At 42.8% G+C, this 22,935-nt stretch overlaps 1 protein-coding gene across 5 annotated transcripts in view; it reads left to right on the forward strand.

Moving 5' to 3' along the window:
* Positions 1 to 22,935, forward strand: part of jmjd1cb (jumonji domain containing 1Cb) — a 142,639-nt gene that overhangs the window by 94,328 nt on the left and 25,376 nt on the right. For all 5 annotated transcript variants that reach the window (XM_034708694.1, XM_034708692.1, XM_034708693.1 and 2 more), the window contains 4 exons: positions 2,415 to 2,528; positions 20,876 to 20,981; positions 21,086 to 21,210; positions 22,725 to 22,868. In XM_034708694.1, coding sequence (XP_034564585.1) covers positions 2,415 to 2,528; positions 20,876 to 20,981; positions 21,086 to 21,210; positions 22,725 to 22,868 — 489 coding nt within the window. The remainder of the gene's footprint in view (positions 1 to 2,414; positions 2,529 to 20,875; positions 20,982 to 21,085; positions 21,211 to 22,724; positions 22,869 to 22,935) is intronic.

Here is a 22,935-nt window from a genome sequence, read left to right on the forward strand (position 1 = left end):
TAGGATTAAACATTCAAAGACGATAAGGTTGGGATGAACATGTGTTAAGACCTCGTCTGTAGCTCAAGATGTGTGTGCTAACAGAGCTGAAGAAAGATCTTTCATGCATCCTTTATAAAGAGCTCCACCAGCCCCCTGTGCCCTCACTGGTTGCCTGGAAACAGCACTACTAAATTTGTTCTGTATTTTCAATGCGTAAGTCTTGTTGAGTTCCAATCATGCGTCTCCATCAGGACTCATACTCCACTGTATGACTGTAATGTCATATTGTTTAGACTATATACAAGAAGAAGCCGTTCACTGAGGCATCGGCTGCACAGAGAGGCGACTTTGTGTTTGTCTGAAGCTAGAAGTGACCTTACTTTGACAACATGGTGTGTACAAGGAGTCTCCCTATAAACACAGTGTGTAGTTGGTTTGGAGCAGCTTTGCAGGACATGGCAGTGCATGAACCTAAGAGCATATTAGTCAAATGGGCATGTAGTTTAGTCCATCTGCATGTTTTTGAGGCATAGACTGTATGAATAATACACGTAGTATTCGTGACGTCACCTATCAATTTCTGAAGCGCTGTTTTGAGGCCAAACATCGTCGGGAGCCATATTTGAAATGCTTAACTCAACATAGAAACAGCGCTTCAGAAACAGATGGGTGACATCACGTACACTACGTCCATTATTTATACAGTCTATAGTGCCGATCTTTGAAATGAGCTATCCAGACTACACTCGTTTTTTGTACCAGGCTGTAAACATGTTTATTTCTGCTGTAAAGATCGCTTTTTTTTTTTATTGGTGTGTATGTGGTTTCTGGTACTTCTAGAGTCAGTCTCAAGTGGACGCTCAGTGAACTGCAGTTTTTAACACTTCTGCATTGCTTCCAATCTCACGGACGGAGGTTGCCGCTTGGGTCGAGTACAAGAAGTGCCTTGAAACACAAAGGATGTGGGTCAGATAGTGGGCTGATGTTGGCAATGAAGGAGCATCAGAGACACTGATTTTAATTGGAACTGCTTTAATTGTAGTTCTTGGTTTTGTAACTGGGTCCATCAGACTGGACTTGACCTTATGTCAATTTAAGACCAGAGATCAAATCACTTAGGTTGGACTTGGCTACAGCCGACTGTTTGACCTGAACTTCCACCGAGTGCACAAAGCTGCTAGGTTGCCGCTTGGGTTGACCCTGTAATCAGACATGTAACACGACGCGTCAATCGGAGAGTGTGTTTGTAAATCAGTGATCCAAACACAGAGTTCTCTTTGTTCAGAGGTACAGTGAGGTGTAGGGTCTGCAGGAGGTTTCATCTTGAGTCAAAGACTGGGTTAATACACCATAAGATAATGGAAGCACGCCAGCAACACTCATTGTTGAACTTGCTGAAAAAGTTGTCTTGTGAAGGATGGAGTTGGAGTCTTGATCTACACTTAAAGAGTGGTGTTCCTGAGACTTTGAAGTGGATCCAAATCCTTCTAGGAATAACGTATGGCAGAGTGGCATGTAGTGCGAGTGACCTGCCATAAACACAGCTACACACGTTATCATGCTTATCTCACACACACAACATGCTCCCACCTCCTCTGGGTGTTTGTACATGTACGAGAGGGGGTCACAGTGGCCATGCTTCTCACCTCTAATCTCTCATCACTCCATCAGGCTGACCTTGTGATGTAGCCATAAATCACCGCAGCACCAGACCCTGCTGGACGTACATGTTGACACACACTCACATGCTCGGTTCATGGCTGTGGACCGATTTGATAATGAGGCTCTGAGAGGAAGAAGAACAAGTGATGTGAAGTGCTCATCAAGAAACCTCAAAAGCAGCCTCTTCACTGTGAAGATGGTGTGACTTTCAGACGTTCACTCCTGATGTAAAGAGGAAACATAGTGTGTGTGATGTATGTGCAATAACAGCTGAGCACAGGCCCCGGGCTGACAGACACATCACTATGGGTGTGTGTGTGCGCTGGTGTGTGTATGTATGTGTGTGTGCGTGTGTGTGTGTGTGTGTGTGTGTGTGTGTGTGTGTGTGTGAGAAAAGGCAACATCAAAGTGGAGTGCACTGCCTTTGAACTGTCAGACTTCCTCTACTCATTAATTTATTCATCACTCAGCGTTCTCCTTCTATCCCCGCTCTGTCTCTTCCTCCTCCATCCCTCCCTCTCTCACTTCATCATGTCTCCACTTCTGCTTTTCCTTCTTCTAATCTCATCCATACAGTCGTTCATCTCTCTTCCCTCATTCCTCTAATTCCAGTCTCAACACTGAAACTCAGAGCACATCGCACGTATACGATGTGTACTGAGAATCTGACGTGACATTGCTGTAATGAGATTCTTGACGTTGATATCATGATGATGTTGTGTTGCTGTTGTTTGTGTTTGCTCACCATGTTGTGTGTTTTCTGTGTGCAGGCGTTTAAGCCAGTGGTGGGGAAGAGCCTGTTGTCTCCAGTAACAGCGGTGGAATTCTTGTTGGACCGACATCTGGACTTTCTGTCGGACCATTCAGCCTGCCAACCATACCAGGTAATAATCGCACACTCATTAATACGCTGATGATGCAGTTACCAACACAATGCCCAATGTCTGCAGTGTCTAGAGGGACGATAAGGAATGAGACACGCGTTCAAAATTGGTTACCTGTGGTCTGGTCTGTCTCTGATCCGTCACAGAAATAGATCTAATACGTTTTTTCTCTAGTCAATGTGTTAACTTCCACTGGATCCGCTCTGTTGCATTCCTGTTGCAACTCTGACCCAGCAGGTCAGAGCCCTCCGGATCAGATACACAAGACTTCTACAACACTGTACCTAACATTTAGAATGACAGATAACTTGATATGCGATAAAAAACACTGACAGCTAATAGAAATCTAACAGAGTTTAAAGGAAGTCACGTTCAGTGTTGCAATTCAGCATTAATTACACAGAAAAATCATTAAACCTGAACCTTCTTATCATGATCTTGGATGCTGATGTGGTTCGAGCTCATGTTGCACTTTTTTTACTCTCACCCAGAAACTTTTAAACTCATTCTCCATTTACTGGTTTCTCATTTTTACGTAAAAGATCGCAATTACTGTGTTAGATTCTTCTCTCCCATCTTATTTGGGGAGATTTTTTGGAGCTACATACTTCCAGTTTTCTTCTGTCTCTGCAGTTTGATCCGTACTCCTTTTAAGTATGCACACATGACGTATAGAGTCATATTTGTCATTCTGCCTACATGAATATCAGAGATAAAGGGAGATGAAGAGAGAGAGAGAGAGAGAGAGATGATAGTGGTGAGACAGATAGTAGTAGTTGTAGCAGCTGGAGTCTGGCATGTCCACAGCAGCAGAGATCCAGAGGAACCTACGAGACAAGGGAGCTCAGGGACTCCAGAAAGGTCTATGGTTAGTAACTTTAATGGGACAGGGAGAATTAAAGTAAGAGACAGACAGAGAGAGGAGAGAGAGGGAAAGACAGGATCCTCCCGGACTTTGACTGGTAAATGATTCCAAAGGAGAGGTGTCTGATAACTGAAGGCTCTACCTCCCATACTACTTTTAGAGACTTTAGGTACAACAAGCAGGCCTGCATTAGGACACTATGAGCCCTTTAAGATACAAAGGTGTCTGACCATTACGAGATTTGTAGTCAGAAGAAGGATTTTAAAAGCCTCAGCTTCCTACATGCTGCAGCTTTAATGTGTTCATACAGTGATTTAATTGGATGAATTTTGAAACATGTGTTTTGCTGTCTCCACTTGGATGCTAGCTGTAGTTCCTCTCAGTTATTAACTGTGACCACACTGTGCAGGAGCAGATACCTGAGTTTTCTGGCTGTGCTCTGGTCGTGGTTTTGATCTTAAGACAGTTAAAGTGATGAATATCAAAGCGACCTGTTGTCCTGATCTTCCTAAAGGTCTCTGGTGTTTAAAACAGAGCTGTGGGTATGTTCTCTTTTGGCAGATTTACACATTGTAAGTGGATATCATGTGCTAATGAAGAATTAGTCATTCACAATTAGTTCTAGGCTTGATCCTGCAGCCATGGGGTGCTCCTGGCTCCAGAGAGTACTCAGGCTGCTCCATATGGATGTGACTCTGCCAGGCTTTAATGTGAATCTAAAGCCAACACGTGAATCTGCAGTCTGTCCTCTGAGCGCTTTTACACACGACTGCTCATTACTGACTCACGAATTACACACCGCCTGACACACAGACGCATGGTGGATACTGTAGCCTCTCACTGTGGATACGTCCTTCTGCTGTCGGGCTGTGTTTGATGAAAGTGTGTGCTGAGTGTGTGTGTACCACTGCAGCTGAACACAGCTTGGTGTATTGTGCTGGCTGGAACACTGTGTTCCACTCAGTGTCAACCAGATGGGAAGACTGCGCTGCTCATTCACCAGCAGTCATCGGTTAGTGTTTATGACGACTCCGATACCACAAGAGAGATTATTCTATTTATAATTTTTTTATTTAGCTCGCAGCCAATCACAGGTCAGTTCCTCTGCTGCCCTGTCCTCTGATGACTCCAGTCTCTGTGGCTGTCCGCTGTGGTCAGAGCTCTGACTTAGTCAGCCACCACAGATGTTCCACCCTCTGTAAACACAAGTGATGAACATTGTTGTTGAGAATCTAGGAGCTCTCAGGCGCTTGCTTTGGAGAGTCCTCTGAAGCTGGACCGTAGATCATAAATTAGAGGTGGACGCAGCCACGTTGACGTCATAAACTTTCTTGTGGACGACCGTTTTAAAGCCTCAAGAAGTGACGTCATGTAAGCGAGAGAGCAGATACGCATTGCAACACCTTTGTCCTGGCTGACATGTCCGTCTCTGAGCTACATGAAGCACTCTGAGCATTATAGGTGAACAATAGACTGTATAAACAATGGACATAGTATCTGTGACGTCACCCATCTGTTTCTGAAGCGCTGTTTTGAGGCCAATCAGCGGCGGCAGCCATATTGGAAATGTTGAACTCAACATAACTGTTGTCGAGCTAGTGTGAGGTAAAGAGTTTGAGCCTCCTCGCCAACAGCTACAGTGTTCCCGCCTGTCAATCAAGTCAGCTGTGCCTTTCATAATGGAAAACTTGTAATCTTAATATCTTCAAAATTGCTGCCCTATGAAAAAAATCACCCCCTGTACAGTGTGTGCCGATGGAGAAATGAGCTATCCAGACTACACTTGTTTTTTGAACCAGGCTGTAAACATGTTTATTTCTGCTGTAAAGATCGTCTTCTTTGAATGGGTGTGTATGTGGTTTCCGGTGTTTATGCAGCCAGCCTCAAGTGGACGCTCGAGGAACTGCAGTTTATAACACTTCTGCATGTGCTTCATATATTAAAACTGGAGGTTGCCACTTGGTTTGAACGTGCGCATTAACATTTAACACAGATATATATAGTCCAAGTGGAAAGCTCTGCAGCAGCCGTGAAGTTTTGTGTGTGTCATAGTGGTTTAATAGCCTGGTCTGTTTCAGGATAGTGCCTGCATGATCCCCAGTGTGCTGTCCTATTTATCATAGCAAACACACACACACACACACACACACACACACACACACACACACACACACACACACACACACACACACACACCTGATATCTGTGTCAGTGACCCCGTGTCGACTTTATTTGTCTCTCCATGGAGTCTACATGACCTAGAGTCTTACACACAAATTTACACACACTAGTTTGATGTCTTAAAGTGTGTGGTTGTTGAGAACAGTGTCAGTGTAGTGTAACTTAAAAGTGTAACAGTGTTTATTTTACATGGTTCAGGTTTAGGTGAGGATACCTGGTTCATACATCCAGTGGATCTCTGAGATCCAAACCCTGTCTCTACTTCCCTATGATTTCATGAACTCTGCATGGGACGTGGGATTTTTGTCTCTGCAAATTTTCCACATATTGCAGCCAACATTGTTTGTGTCAATAGTCTGAACATGTTCGGACACTTTGAAACCAAGAAGCTGTCCCTGCACGGCCCTCAGATAAACTTGTAAAAGATAAACACAGGGTATTATGTAACGGACACGGACACAGCAGATAAACTTCCTGTCCATGGCACAGAAACACACATCAGCACGCTAATGCTGTAAGCTAAACATTGTGAACTGTGGTAGATGCATACATTCACTTCAAGAGTATCAAGGATTATTCTTCTTCTGCCCGCTCTGCTGGAGAAACACTTGGGCGGCTGCTTTCAGAACAGCCTGCTACATACTACCTAGACATGTAGTACATACTGCACACTGCGTTTCAATTTAGTCTGTAGTCTGACTGGTCTGTTGGATCTGGTCTGCAGGATGCTGGGTCAGACGTCGCTGGATTTCCAGCTTCAGAAAGCGGAAGTAAACAACGACCAAGCTGATAGATAAACTGCTTCTTTAACATCACGGATGATTTAAAAAGTTAAGAAGTGATTTATATGGAATTTAATAATTTACACAGCACCTAAAAACTGAGTGCCCCCGTCATAGAAGGTGAACGTTAGCGCTGTGCATTGTGGGAAACAGTACGTGAAGGAGACTGGTCCACTGCATACTGAGACATGTTCCTGAATCGGTACGACATCCGGGTAGTTTTGGCATACTGCAGATTTTGCTCTCGTTCACAAACGACATACTGAATTAAGGCCAAATCAGTAAGTACTGCTAGTATAGTAGGAGGTTTGAAAACAGCCTTGGCAGTAAAGCTGGGGTTGGTAGTCAGATTTAGATCCACTTTTTGTTATACTGGTTAAAATGATCTTTATGTCCCGGTGGCAAAAAAACCCTCTATCTACAGCCGGAGTAAACCTGGGAAAACACCAACCAATCCCTGCCATCAGGACCCAAATGATGAAACCAATCAAATCCCATCCTGCCGTTCTGCCTGCCTCCTGCAAAGCGTACATTTCATGTTTGTTTGTGTCTTTAACTTTCACTATGACAGGCATGTCCAAAGAACAGCCCGGGGGCCAATCGCGGCCCGAGGTCCATTAATTTATGGCCCCAAGCTTCCATCTTAAATTGTGTTATTAATAGCACAGAAATTAATCACATTCTGAATCATCTGTACATTTGCAGTTTCTTTCAAGCGCACAAACAAAACTAAAGTCAATCCAGAAACGTCTCAAAAAGCTTCACATGGACTACCTGTCTAAAGCCAAAGCTCTGGGAATCCTGCAAGATGGCAGTAAAGAAGAAACACAAGAACTCTTAAAGTTGACATGTTTTTCAAATTAATGTTTTTATCATGATGTGAAAATGTTCTTGATGAACACTAAAAGTTCAGAAGACACAAAAGAGGACACAAGACCAGATCAAAATTATGAAATTGTGCAGAAAAGGCAAAATTTGGTGCATAAAAACGCAGGAAAATAATTATTCAGTTCTTAATATGTTGTCTGCTGGTCAGAACAGTCTTAAAAACAACATGAAAAAGAAGATTGGTGAAATCCAGATCGTGATCCTGCCATAGAAAAATAATGAGACAATATTTTTCCCACATTGCCCGACCCCAATGAAAAACATTTTCCCCTAGAAGAAGATAACGTTTGCAAATGCATGCTTGTGGAGGACTACCTGGTTACTGATTTATTGAGGGGGAAAAAGTAAAATAACTGTTATTAAATGGAGTTAATTTATTACTTTTACGATTACTAAGTCTCAGTAGGAGCCACTGGCCCTGAGGTTTTCTGACAACGTCAAATGTGGCCCTCTTTGAAAAAAGTTTGGACTCGACTGCACTATGAGAATGTTTTGGTGTTTTCTCACCGCTGAGTGAGACATGAGTTGACGTAGTGCAAAACACAAACGATGTGTTCAGGACCGGTTTTGAATCAGTCACCGTCATGTCTCCGACATGGTCGCGAGTCAGCGGCGCTCGTGCATGTGAGCGGGGGCGTCGTTTTGGAGGAGCTCCGAGGGGAGGGGGGGAGGAGTTAGATGGAGTCCTGAGGAAATGCTACATTCAAATTCATGCTAGTTTTCCATGACTACCAATACTAACTTTAAACATGATCAGGATATACTGTGCTTTAGATGTTTCCCCTCAAAGTAAGGGCTGGGCACTGTGACCTGAGAATGTGTTCTTCAACTTCATCTGGTTCCCTGATGTATTGTTGAGAATAGTGGTGCAACGACAGCCACAAAAACGGATGAAATCATTAAAGTAAGACGTCTCCCCTACGTGTGAGCCCTTACATATTAAAGGAAGCTTGCTGAATGCTCCTGATTCACACACCAAAAGCTCTCTGATGTGCCAATCACAGACGGCACAGCTGGTTGTGTCACTGCGCTCGTTCTCACGGCGCTTGAACGCAGCACAGCGTCTGCAGCTGATGCCGGCACACGGTGACATGCTGGACCTGGTGTGCCTGAGAGAGTTATTATTAAAGACAGGGTGGATGATTGAAAGAACAAACTAACCTTTATGAGATAATGTAGTGATCCAGTGTATGTATGCATTTCATATTTTCATAGTGCAGCTCCTTCTTGCAACAACAAACACACCACACAATCGCTTCTTGTTGCCAGACCGCACACACACACACACACACACACACACACCGCTAGAGCTGCCGCCCTCTGAAGTGAGGGAAAGTGGGAGCCTTACTCTCCACTTGGCACTACTTACTGCTGAGGAGTACACACACATCCACACACACACACACACACACACACACACAGATTCCTCCATTTTAAATCAGCCGTGCCCACACAGAGCCGCCTATTCTTGTGGAGACCTTTGAACCCCACAGAGCCGTAAAAACACTCTCTCTCTCTCACACACTGTGGAGCTGTGGCCACTCCCCTCTCTGTTTTTCCAGTTGGACAGGAAGACCGGAGGGAGGAAGAGGAGGGCGGGAGAGGGGGAGGGGGAGGGAGGGGGAGGGGACTACAATCTGTTTGGCATAAACTGTACAATGAAGTCACTGTTTAGTGGGCCAACCCAGCCTGCTGCTCAAGTGTGTGTGTGTGTGTGTGTGTGTGTGTGTGTGTGTGTGTGTGTGTGTGTGTGTGTGTGTGTGTGTGTGTGTGTGTGTGTGTGTGTGTGTGTGTGTGTGTGTGTGTGTGTGTGTGTGTGTGTGTGTGTTGCTAGAAAGTTGTAGTGTGTGAGTCGAGGCTGAGGGACAGGAGGTGGAGAATAAAACTGTTAGTGCTGACTCAAGAGTTTGACGCACACACACACACACACACACACACACACACACACACACACACGCACACACGCACACACACACAGAGCTCAGACACAGAGTGATGCAGTTTCCACAGTGGAGTGTTGGTACCAGTCGGTCAGGTCACAGCTCCATGTACAGACTGCTCCCTTCAGCTGACAGCCCACCACGCAGACTACTCCTGAAACTCAAACCTATGTATGACTGCAGCTTTATGAGGACTAGAGCTGACGTGGAACGTGGTCCACAAAGAGTAAGTGGTGCACTTAGAGGGGCTGGTTTTGTTTCGCTCCAGGCTGTCGCAAACAACAACAACACAGCTAATGAAATGCAGCATTCCTCTCTGTGTCCTGAGAGTGTAGCCTTCCCCATCTATCGTACAGCAGTCAGTCATAGTGTAGAGTGTTTGTGAGCGACTTGATGAAGTTTGAACTTAAAGACCTGTATCCGTATAGGCTGATTTATACTTCTGCATCGCCCCTATGTACTGTTTACTTTTCCACAGAGATTCAGAGTGTGTTCTGTTAATCTACAGCTGATACATGTTGCTGTTTATCATACAGACATGATTACATGAAGAATAGAGAGGAGGAGATGATGAATTAGCAGCTTAGCAGGGATCCTGGAAGTGCTGGAAATGCAGGAAATGCAATGCCGCAGAGCCCCGAGTGGACCAATCACCAGGCTTGTGGTCCACGTCGATTCTACGGGTAGTAACAACACATACAAAACTCAGCTGCACGCCTTCTCACTCACTCACTCCCGCTCCAGAGACCACATCACCCCAGTCCTCCAGAACCTCCAGATTACAGTACAAGATCCTCCTCATCACCTACAAAGCCCTCTATAATCAAGCTCCCTCGTACCTCACCGACCTTCTGCAGTCATACAATCCCACCCGCAACCTCCGCTCCACCAAAGCCAACCTCCTCACCCATCTCACCAAACCCAAGCACCGATAACCTGGGGGAACAGGGCCTTCTCTGTCGCTGCCCCCGCCCTCTGGAACTCTCTCCCCCAACACCTCAGACTCTCTCCCTCTCTCACCACATTCAAATCCAGACTCAAAATCCACCTATTTACAAAGGCTTTTATCCTGTAATTGATTTTAAACAATGACTGTGTTTTTATTTATCTACCCTTATTACAACCTTTGCATATCTATTGTGTAATTTATCATGTGTAAAGTGTCTTTGAGAAACTTTTAAAGCACTTTTATAAATAAAATGTAGTATTATTATTATTATTAGTTACATTTTGGAGGCGATGCACATAGGCCTCTGCGTAGGTACGAGAGCTATGCAGACCCCGGCGTAGGCTACACCGTGGATTTGTCGCAGCAGTATAAATCAGCCTTAAATGTAAACAAACCTCTCTGAGCTGTGATACTGCTCCTCCAGCTCGGTTTCTGTGGCAAGAGGGGTTACGTAATCTGCCTAAACCACACCAAGAGCTGGATAAGTGATCAAAGTGATTTAACAAAGAGCAAAACATGGTGGATTTAGATACTCTACTGTTCAAACTCACCCTACATTCTGTGACCTATAAGATGAAGAAGTATGAGCGTGTGTAAATGTGTGTGCTGGAACTTTGATTCATTATGTTTCATAGTCGTGCCTTTTGGTTCAGTCACAGAGGTCTGACTCTGTTTCTGGTTGTTTCTGTAGAGCAGTGATGTGTCTGCATGAAGAGGGGATTTCTGAAAGGAGCGGGAGCCAAGAGTGGGAGGAGTTTAGGAAGGGGCGTGGGAGGGGGGGCAGCAGCTGCCACAGACACACACACACACACACTCTCTCCTTTAATGCTGTTCAGCTGACAGTCCTCGCTCAGTGAAACTTTATGGCTTCATGCCCTGCAGTGCTCCGAATACAAAGCTCTCTCTCTCTCTCTCTCTCTCTCTCTCTCTCTCTCTCTCTCTCTCTCTCTCTCTCTCTCTCTCTCTCTCTCTCTCTCTCTCTCTCTCTCTCTCTCTCTCTCTCTCTCTTAGTCATGCTTTCCGTTGCTCGCTTTCTTTACCTCGGTCCCACTCTCTCTGCCTCCCTCCCCTTCCTCCTCCTCCCTGCTGTCACATACCTATATATTCATCCCAGTGTCACGCTACTATGACAACATGTCATGTGCTGACACATCCACCAAACACATGCTCAGTCAGACACCTGTGGTGTCACTTCACACTGATGCTGGATCTGGAGGGATCGTCTTACACGTGATTTCAGACTGTCAGTTGTTCCTGCAGGAGTTGTCGGGTATTGTCAGCTTTAACATCAGCAGTCATGTGTGTGTGTGTGTGACGGGTGTCGCTGGTGTCAATAGATATCATGTGCAGTAAAAGTTACAGTGAAGAAAAGTGGAGACCTATTAGCAAGGTTTTTACACAGCCTCTGCTGCTCTCCATCAGCGAATGAGGTTTGCTCCCCTGTAATCATGTGATGAAGGTGTAACTCATAGTCTGTATAATAAATGGACGTAGTATCCGTGATGTCACCCATCTGTTCCTGAGCGCTGTTTGAAGCAAATTGTCGGCAGGAGCCATATTGGAAAAGCTGAACACAACCAAACTTAGTTAGAGTTAAAGAGGCGGGGTTTGAGCCTCCTAGCCAACAGCTATGTGTCCCCGCCTGTCAGTCAAGTCAGTCATGTCCTTATTTGGGCAAAACTCATTAACTTAATATCTTATGAACCGTCACATTAGAAATTGTTTTACCCCCGTACAGTGTGTGCCGATAGAGAAATGAGCTATTCAGACCCAAGCTGTTTTTTGAACCAGGCTGTAAACATGTTTATTTCTGCTGTAAAGATCGTCTTCTTTGAATGGGTGTGTATGTGGTTTCTGGCGTTTCTGCAGCCAGTCCTCAAGTGGACGCTCGATGAACTGCAGTTTTTAGCAATTCCACATGGGCTTCATATTTTGAGACCAGAGATTGCTGCTTGGTGTAACCTCAGGTAGACAATAATATCAAGTTTGAATGACTTTGTTGAGGTGATGTGAACCGGTATGTATGTCAGCACTGACGTTTAAAGCAGAAGGTTTGTTGAGGGATGCACAACACATGATCAATCTGAATTTACCGTTTGATGTGATACAAATATATCTTTCCACCTCACATGTAGAGCTGCAACAGACCGAGGGATGTCAACAATTGATCTAGTATTGATTACTTGATTGTTAAGAACTTATTCAGACACATTTTTTTTGTTTTGATTTTCTCTTACGTGGAACAAACATCATGTGGTCTCATATTTGGTTCAGCTATCAGGGAGGTGTTGTAAGTTTAAAGCATGTTTAGATGTGAATCAGCTGACTGAAGGTGTTGCTCACAGCTGAGACGCTCAGCTGGGGGCTGACACCTGACCACATTCACATGATTATTTTTCTCAATAAGAACGAGTAGACAGAAAACTGTGACACTGTGAGTCTGAAATATGTTTCTGTTCAGTTCACTTGTTGAAGTCTGAGCCTTCACTTAATACAAATGCATCTGCAGAGATTATGAGCCTGCTCCTCACGTCATATTCAGCATGTTTAACGTTTTGAACACCTCAATATAATCCTTAACTATCAAATACTGTCAGTTATATACAATGTGTTGTGAAGGAAGATTTGATTCATGGGAAAAGATGCATTTGTCATTGTTTTTGAGATGGAAAACCTTTACGTTTTTGTTTTTTAATGATTAATCGATAATTGATTGTTAACATTTCATAAGATCGATCACAAAAAATACTTGAAATTTCCATCCCTAAACACAACTGACTGTTATTCAGCTGTTTAACACTCAGTTCAACACTGTTTGATGTGGCAGAGATGTAAAGTGAAGCACACAAATATCTTTGCGGTGGATACAATGCCTGGCAGCTCGTGATGGAGCGTGTGTTTGGCTCTGTGCCTGAGTGGTTCCTAGAAATCTGTGTCCCTTCTTCTAAAATTATCTTTGGACAAAGTGTGATGTCCTCACAGTTTCAGAACTGGACACCAGCCCACAGCTCCAGTGTGTCTTCTGTACGATGCAGTAATTACACACGACATGCTCACACATTTCAACCCTGTTCGTTTGAGTCCCTGAGCAGTCATGATGCTCTCTGAAAGAAAAACATCAGAAACTCTCCTCCTGCCTCAGCCTTAACATCTCCATGGAAACAAGCATCGTCCCTGACAGGAGGGGTGTTTGAAGTGTTTAACAAGCCATCTGTCTTTGTCTCTCTATGTGTGTGTGTGTGTGTGTGTGTCATATTTGTTACGTTACTAATTATCTGCACAAGATGTCCTCGTTTCACACTGGTGTGTGTCTGCCTCGGCCTTTTGTTATATCGGCAGCAGAGCTTGAAGGAGAAGGTATGAGTCATAGAAATAGACATAGGACAATAAAGGGAGCTGTTATCCATCGTGTATTTTAATCAGCAGATATATTGAAGTATCTGTAGCGGTTTTGTGAAGCACACTACAAATCCCATTTGCTATTGAATGTGTTCTCTTTCTTCTTTGTGCTAAAGATGTGTGTTCAGAGCGCAGCCACAGATTGGTTTCTCATCGTGTTTCTTGTGCTTTAAATTCATCATCACAGGCGCGAGGTGTCTGCCTTACAAGCAGCTCAGAACCTTACACAACACCTCCGTCATCACTGCTTTACACATTATTACACCAGTCACTTCACTCTGTGCACAGATCCTGTTTTTATCCCCCGTCTGAGGAAAATAACACGGCCTGTTTGTGTGTGTTTCATCCAGCCAGCAGCACATGTACGTGTGTTTTGTGTCTTTGAAGAGCCGAACAGAAGAAGTGAGGCTTCAGTAAAGTTCCTCTCATTGAAGCATTTCCATCAACTGCTTAAATGATACATTCAAGTCATAGACTGTGTGATAAATGGACGTAGTCTCTGTGACGTCCCCCATTTGTTTCTGAAGTGCTGGTCTGAAGCATAGACTGTATAAAATATGGACGTAGTATCCGTGACGTCACCCATCTGTTCCTGAGAGCTGTTTTGAAGCAAATCGACGGCGGCAGCCATATTGGTAATGCGGAACTCAACTAGGCAGAGTGTGACGTAGTGTGAGCCTCTTAGCCAATGGCTGTGTGTTCCCGACCGGGAGTCACGTCAGTCATGTCCTTATTTGGGCAAAACTCATAATCTTAATATCTTCTTAACCGTCACGTTAGAAAAAAATTCACCCCCCGTACAGTGTGTGACATTAGAGAGATTAGCGTTGTAGGGCCAAGCCGTTTTTTGAACCAGGCTGTAAACATGTTTATTAATGCTGCAAAGATCGTCTTTTTCCCATTCATATCTATGTGGTTTCCGGTGTTTCTGCAGCCAGCCTCAAGAGGATTTTCGATGTATTGCAGTTTATATCACTTCCGCATTGGCTTCATCGTTTGAGACCGGAGTTTGCCGCTTGGTCTGAAGCTGATCGTCTGCAGGCGCCATTCTGGAAATGCTGAACTTGACCTAACTTGACCTTTGCTAACAGCTACAATGTTCCCTCCTGTCAATCAAGTCAGCAATGCCCTTATTTGGGCAAAACTTGCAATCTTAATATCTTCATCTTAACTGTCGTGTTGTGAAAAATTCCCCCGTACAGTGTGTGCCGATGGAGAAATGTAGCTATTCAGAGTACACTCGTTTTTTAAACCAGGCTGTAAACATGTTTATTTCTGCTGTAAAGATCGGCTTCTTTGAATGGGTGTGTATGTGGTTTCCGTTAATTCTGGAGCCAGCCTCTAGTGGACACTCGATGAACTGCAGTTTTTAACACTTCCGCAATGGTTTAATTTCTTGCTGCTGTAGGTCAGAACAAGAAGTGTCTTGAAACACAAAGGATGTGGGTCAGATAGTGGGCTGTTGTTGGCAATCAAGGAGCATCAGAGGCTCGGTTTATTATGGGAACTGCTTTAATCGTAGGTCTTGGTTTTGTAACTGGGTCCATCAGACTGGACTAGACTTAGCAGGTCATATCTTTTACGTTGGACTTGGCTACGACTGACTCTTTGACCTGAACTTACACCAAGTGCTCAAAGCCTGACTGACTGGTCACAGCTGCAACCAGTCCACGTTCAGGTGAACATTCACAAAGTGTTGAGTGTTCCCAAGTAACACATTTCCATCTACGCTCTGTCCCTTTAAAAATATCTGCAGGAGAGATGAAAAATACAACCCAGAGGATTGAAATACAGATATGGAAAATGTAGCTCATAGAGTTGTATGCAGACTATAAAAGCGTTCCCACAGCGACCTCCGTTTCCCTGTGGAAATAGAGGTCTGTAACCAAAACCGTCATTATAAAGCAGCATGACCATGGACTTGGAGAGAGTTCCCTCGCTCTCACTGAACGGCGTTGAAAGCTCTGAGATGACAGCCTCATTGAGCCGACATAAACCTGAGAGTGATCAGCTCCTGCAGAGCGGGGACAGCGCCCTGTTTCTCTCACACACACGCTGCAGGTCTGGGAAAGAGCTCTGATTCATTCCAACGGGACAAAACCAATCCTCAAATCAGCTCGCTGTCTGAGTAGAGTACGATCATGGATTACTCTCTCTCATCGTAACACACTTTCAATAATCGACCTGGAAACAAGTCTCACTGCCGTCACCTGTTTCTCTGTGACTGTTGTTTTTATGTTTTTATATCACCTTGAATAGACCGATGAGTCTGGCTTTACAGACTCCCACCTGCTCCTTCAAGGTGTACAAGTTCCATCCGTGTGTGACACGAAAGATGTTTCTCGACCGAAGGAACTTTACCCCTGAACTACGTGCGTTTTGACCTGAGGAACCAGGGTCTAAATTTAGTTCAGGGGTAGATAATCTCCCCCATAAAAAGCCTGTACTTGCGAATGCAAACTAGTTTAGTTTTTGTTAAGATTCAAAATATCTTCATCAGATATTTAATGATCGTCTAAAGACGTTTATGAGGGATGCATCCGGCTGAAAGTCTCCAGTTAACAGGGTCGCTGTTTAAACCAGAACACCGACCGATCTCTGCCACGGCTTTTTGAGTTCAAAAGGATTTTAAAGCCGTGTTGAAACGTCTTTGCTACTTGTGCTTATCTCCTCTCACGTGTTGATTCAGTGAATCCATCTGTGATGAAATATAGCACCACCTAAAACAGCACCAGCTGAGTCTCTTCATGCTAACAGGCTGTTGTGTTGCTCATAATGATACCTGCCTGTCCGTCTGCTTCTATAGTGTCATCTGTGACTTCGTCTTTGTTTTACTGCCCTCTACTGGTCTGGTGGTGTAGTGCATTTATTTTTTTTACCCTCAACACTCACTGGCCTGATTTGAACAATATACCCAGGACTTCAGCCCACGGTAGAAACACAGATCACAACGGGGGCACAGGAACCTTTTAGTTCAGGGTAAAGTAGTTCTGGGGGCTAAAGGACTCTGAAACTCTTGGTCGAGATGCACCTAAACAGGGCTGAAGTCTGACCCGTGCACAGGGCTTAACTTTAGGTCAGACTCTTTAAGTCCACGTGAGGTTAAAGCCAGGGTAACATCCAGCTGGTGTATCATTGAGGTGGACTTGCAGATACTGTTGCTCTTGCATTGCTGTGGACACTACTAAAATGTAGCAGTGCAGAGATACCACTGACAAAATGCAGAATCCACGAGCTGTTTTGAAGTGTCTCCTCAATGAGTGTGATTTATGATAACCACAGTGATCTGCAATGACTCTGCTGTAACGACCGAGTAATGCTGAGTGTGTCAACAATACAGATATTTCACATCTGATTACATTCTTGTTTTGTTCTGTGAGGGTTTGGATTTCACGCTTCATTCTTCTGCGTCTCAGATAAATCAGTCGTTGCATCACTCTGAGGATCTTCAGCGAGCGGTCGAGTGGTGAAAAGTGAACTGAAGTTATTCAAAGTTTGAGTTATAGGTGGAAGAATTCTCGAGACAGACAGATTGAAAAATATACAGGCTGACCTCTGTAGCACAGCATTCCAGCGTGCTATTTATAGTGAGTACGCTGGTTTAATTTAGGGCTCAGAAAGTAGAACACTGCAGCAGGAAGAGAGAGAGAGCAACAGAGAGAGAGAGCTGTATTGTAAAGCAGTCATGAAGTGGACTGCATCCATACATCTGGTGATTCATGAAGCGTACGCTGTGCTGGTTGAGGAGTGTGCAGGTTCATCTTCTGTGAGACGCTGTAATATGTTTCTGATTGTGCAAACAAAGACGACACACTGATGTAGACAGATACAGGAACGTTAAAGCTGGTATGTGCTGTGCTGTGCTCCCTGCATCTCTGTCTCCGTTTGACCCCCGCTGCCCCGCATCAGGAGTCAGGCTGCTGATATCTGGAGTGTTGCACGACTTTATCGTCCAGTCATCAGGGTCTGCAAAAAAGCAGCCTCATGACATTCATTAGATGCTCAAATTGTTGAAAAGAAGTGGTGCTAGTGTTGCTCAAAACTTAAATATGAGGAGATTAAATTTTAGATTTAATAATAGTTATAATAATAATAAAAATAACTTAATTTATATGGCACTTTTAAAAACAAATGTTCACACAGTGCTTTGACAGACAAAGAACGGCAGGACATGAATGATAAAATAAACCTTTACTAGAAATGAAACAGAATAAAGTGGTCAGACAGTAGACCAATAAATCATTGTTAAAGAGGTTTAATGAAAGAAATGAGTAAATAAATAAATATATGAATAAAAACAAATAAATAAGTAAATAAATACAAATAAATAAATAAATGAGTAAATAGATAAATAGATACATACAAATAAAAATGACTAAGTAAGTAAATAAAAATAAATAGATTAAAATGAGTAAATAAATAAATATATAAATAAAATAAAATAAATAAGTTAATACAAATAAATAGATAAATCAATGAGTAAATAGATAAATAAATAAGTAAATAAAGGCATTAAAGTAGGCAATAAAAGGTTTTAAGAAGACAACATCACATTGGAGAAAATACTATATTAAAATAATACATGAAAAAATGTACCACAAAATAATAGATAATCAAATTAAATTAAAAATAATTGATAAGTTATATAAAAAAAATAATAATATAAATAAATAAAAATAAAAAGTGTGTAAAAGGATGAAGTCACATAAAAGCCAGTCTGAAAATGTGAGTCTTAAGAACAGATTTAAAAGATGTCACTGACTCTGCCAGCCTAATATTCTCATCCTCTTCATTTCAAAATGATTGACAGCATTTTATTTTATTTGCTTGTCAATTTTACTACAGAAGAGACTTGATGCTGAAAACAAAGAGCATGTTTGGGTGCAGGATTTGGTCAAAGTTAGTTAGAAAACATCAACATATTGTCTCAAATCCCCATCTGTTGCATCTTTATGTCTGTCAGATATCAAGTGCCCAGACTGCAGCATGTATTTCAAGAGATAGATGTAACTGGAACTCGATGAATGCTTTCTTTAAATGTTCAGTAAATCTGTTTTCAGCTGAGTGATGAATGAAACGAACTGTTGATATTTACCTTATATTGCTTATTGTGTAGCCGAGCTCACCACTCACTTCCTCTGTGTGTCAGGAAGTGCCTATTCTCACTTCTCTACAGGACAAAGAAGTTTATTTTAGTCAACAACAACACCTACTCTGTGTCACCCGTCATGCAGTGAATGAACACAGACAGACGCCTGACCTCATCCACTTTTACACCGTTGTTATGCTAATGTTGAAATGCCAGTGTTGTGATTACTGCTTGAGAATAAAATGACCTCACAAACACATAAAACGGACAAACATCACTTCAGGCAGGGCGGGGTCTGGCTCTCTGCTTCATGCTGACAGAATGGAGGAACTATTTTCTGTTCACACATAACTCACATGTGCTGCAGCACCTTGAGGACTCAACCAAACGACCTCTATTAAACCGTGAACACACACGCACGCACGCACGCACGCACGCACGCACGCACGCACACACACACACACACACACACACACACACACACACAGCTTCCTCTTGTCCTCAGTCTCCTTCACTTTCAGCTTCTCATCTTGTCTCAAAGTTTTTCTTGGTCGCTGCATCCTCTGCTCTGCTCTTAAAGTACACTCTGTTGTTCTGTCCCATCACTACATGATGACGGGACGTTCACAGAGCCTCTTGTGATAACCGGGATCAGAGTGACCCGTAGTATCTATCTGTGTTGATATGTTTGTAGTTCACTATCGATTTGTTCCAGTTGCACAACAGAGAGCGTGCAGTTCTTTCATGAACACTGCTCCTGTGTTTGGAGAGTCTTTCTCAGATTCGGTCTGAAAATACTTCACAACAAAGCAGCTCATTTGATGTCTTTATGGTTTGTACTCTCTGGATTGCTCTTGTATAACTAGTTAGACTTCCTTTAAACTCTCTAAACTCTCTGGGAGCTTTTAAGGGACGATGGCTCAATTCTTGGATAAATCAGGCGAGAGGAATGACAGCTTCTCTGTAGTAATCCTGAGCAGGGCCTTGAACACACCCTCTCTCCCCTCAAGCCACAACTCATGAAGGGGAGACTCCTCTGACAACAGATCAGACTGCGGTTGCATGTAAATCTGTGTTGCATGTCTAACTTGATGAACAGAAACATCACATGAGGAACAAAACAAACAACAAAATAAACCTTTAAAGGCACAATGAGGAGTTTTTCACCAGCTGAGAAATAGACTGAAACCAACACTGATGCCTCTTTATGACCTTCAAAAGCAAACAAAACCATAAACAACAACACTGATACCTTCTCTGTTGTCATTTTTAATGCTTTAAACCACTCAGAGGGGGTAGGTGTCAGACCAAGAAACATCCTTTTCGGCTGTTTTCATGGCAAATAATCACATTGAGTGATAAATCTGGCTGTTAAAAGACAACAGTATTTGTTGAAAACACTACTTTTGCATGTTCAGAACAAGAAATAAGAAGTATCACTTTGTCCACAATGGGGAGCCAAAATTGATATAAATCAAAAGTTCCTCACAGCAGCTTTAACAGACAGAGAGGAGTGAAGAAATGATAACAATGATTTAAAAGAATAAAAGCAAATTAAACAGAATGAAGTGTTGAGACAGTAGACCAATAAGTCATTGTTAAAGAGGTTTTTCAAAAAATAAAAAAATAGAAAATAAATGATAAATGATAAAAAGTGATAAATAAAAATAAAAATAATTAAAAAAATGAATAAAAAAATAAAATGACAAAATAAAAAGTAGGAAAATAATAATAATAAATACATACATAAATAAATAAATAAATGAATTAATAAATTCATTTAAAAAAATGAATAAATAAGTAGGTAGATAAATAATTATAAATGAATAAGTAAATAAAAGCATTAAACACAACAGCCAACCCCTCCAACATGCATTTCTATATCAAGTCCACTCACCTTGTAAGTTATGAACACCAAATTAAAGTTCTACTGTGGATCAACTATTGAACTGAGCTTGTGATTCAGACTTATATAAGACTCAGGGTTCATTTCTTATTATTTGTGATGATCATGTTCAGTCATATTTCAGTATAAAGGCTCCTTTTTCTACTTTGATCCTGTTGACTCTTTGAGATGTTTGTTATTGCATAACACACACACACAAAACACTTCCTGTGTTAGATTCCAAATCTGACATTTGAGTGGTCTTCTCCGACAAAGCTCTTCTTGTGAGACAGTTGCAGGAACACGTCGGAGCGAGATAGATTTCTATGAGTGTGATCTGAAGATTGATGTGGTTTGTGTCTCTTCCAGGATGAGGTGGACTGTCAGAATCCGGTTTTGAGAGAGAATCATCAGCTCTATGAAGAAGTGAAGAACTGGCTGAAAGACCAGAAGGTGCAGGAGATTTTTATGCAAGGTAAGCTTTCGTTTATTACTCTCTCTGTATTATCACACACCGTCAAAGTTGTTGCATTCAAAAACAGCTCGACTGACCTGTGCTCTGTCCTCTGTCTCTTTCAGGTCCCTATTCATTGAATGGCTACCGCGTGCGAGTGTACAGACAAGACTCAGCCACCCAGTGGTTCACTGGAATCATTACACACCACGACCTCTTCAGTCGAAACATGGTCGTTATGAATGACCAGGTACACCCTCACTCACTCACTCACTCACTCACACACACACACACACACACACACACACACACACACACACACACACACACACACACACACACACACACACACACACACACACACACACACACACACACACACACTTCTAAGTGTTCAGTGCATGTCAAGTTTATATGATTGTCTAACCTGAAGTAGTTTGATGCACAAGGGGAGAATGAGAGGGCAGATATAAATGTGTGATTATGAGGTAAGTGAGTTTGCAGTCCCATCTTACAGACAGGACTCAGTCTGATCTCATCTTAATCCACCATGAGCAGAGCACTTTGCAGCATTTAGCAAGTTACAGTGGCAAGGACAAACTTCCTTTAACAGGCAGAAACCTCCAGCAGGACCAGACTCATGTTAGACACACATCTGCTGAGACCGTGTTGGAGAGAGGGATAGAGGGAGATGAAGAGAGAGAGATGATAGTGGTGAGACGGATAGTAGTAGTTGTAGCAGCTGGAGTCTGGCACGTCCACAGCAGCAGAGATCCAGAGGAACCAACGAGACAAGGGAGCTCAGGGACTCCAGAAAGGTCTATGGTTAGTAACTTTAATGGGACAGGAAGAGTTAAAGGAAGAGACAGGCAGAGAGAGGAGAGAGAGGGAAAGACAGGATCCAAGTGTGTCAGTCTAAGCCTATAGCAGCATATCTAAGAGCTGGTCCAAGCCTGATCCAGCTCTAACTATAAGCTTCATCAAAAAGGAAAGTTTGAAGCCTAATCTTAAAAGTAGAGAGGGTGTCTGCCTCCTGGACCCTGACTGGTAGATGATTCTAAAGGAGAGGGGTCTGATAACTGAAGGTTCTACCTCCCATACTACTTTTAGAGACTTTAGGTACGATGAGCAGGCCTGCATGTTGGGAGCTTAGTGTTCTAGAGGAGTAATAGGGCACTATGAGCTCTTTAAGATACGAAGGTGTCTGATCATTAAGAGCTTTGTTTAAATTCTAGTCTAGATTTTATGGGGATGCCGTGTAGAGAAGCTAACACTGGAGAGATGTGCTCTCTCTTCCTAGTTCTAGTCAGTACTGGAGCTGCAGTGTTTTGGACCAGCTGAAGAGTCTTGAGAGACTTATTAGGGCAGCCTGATAAAAGGGAGTTACAGTATCTAAAGACTTTTTTGTAATCTTTGGAAACAAATAATGAAATGATTGGATCCCATGAGTCCAGATAGAGTACGACATCACAGAGACTTTTTACTAATTGCACCTCTCCGACACAACCAACCAAAGTAGTTTTCTGAGCTAACATAGACGTACACAATGTCACAGTGTTGGAAAAATTGTGTTCCTCATTTTTAGTTTGTGAGAAAATTATATTCTGAGGGATGTTGCATGCTCTGTCCTAATCTTGTGGTGAATTTATATACATGTTCTTCCAAAAGAAATACAGAATGAAGTCAAACTCATGTTGATGCAATAAGTAGTGACAGTTGAGAACCAGGTGATTTGGTCTCAAATGAGTCTGGTGTTTGTTTCAGGTGCTAGAGCCTCAGAACGTGGATCCGTCTATGATCCAGATGACCTTTTTGGATGATGTGGTCCATTCCCTGCTAAAAGGAGAAAACATCGGCATCACTTCCAGACGGAGGTCCAGATCCAGCCAAAACAACAACACTGCCCACGTGAGTCACAGTTAGGACTTCATATCATCATATGAAAGAATAATAACATATTTAAGTTTATGTGTTA

This window comes from Notolabrus celidotus, chromosome 18 (genome assembly GCF_009762535.1).
Source record: "Notolabrus celidotus isolate fNotCel1 chromosome 18, fNotCel1.pri, whole genome shotgun sequence".
Taxonomy (NCBI): Eukaryota; Metazoa; Chordata; class Actinopteri; order Labriformes; family Labridae; genus Notolabrus; species Notolabrus celidotus.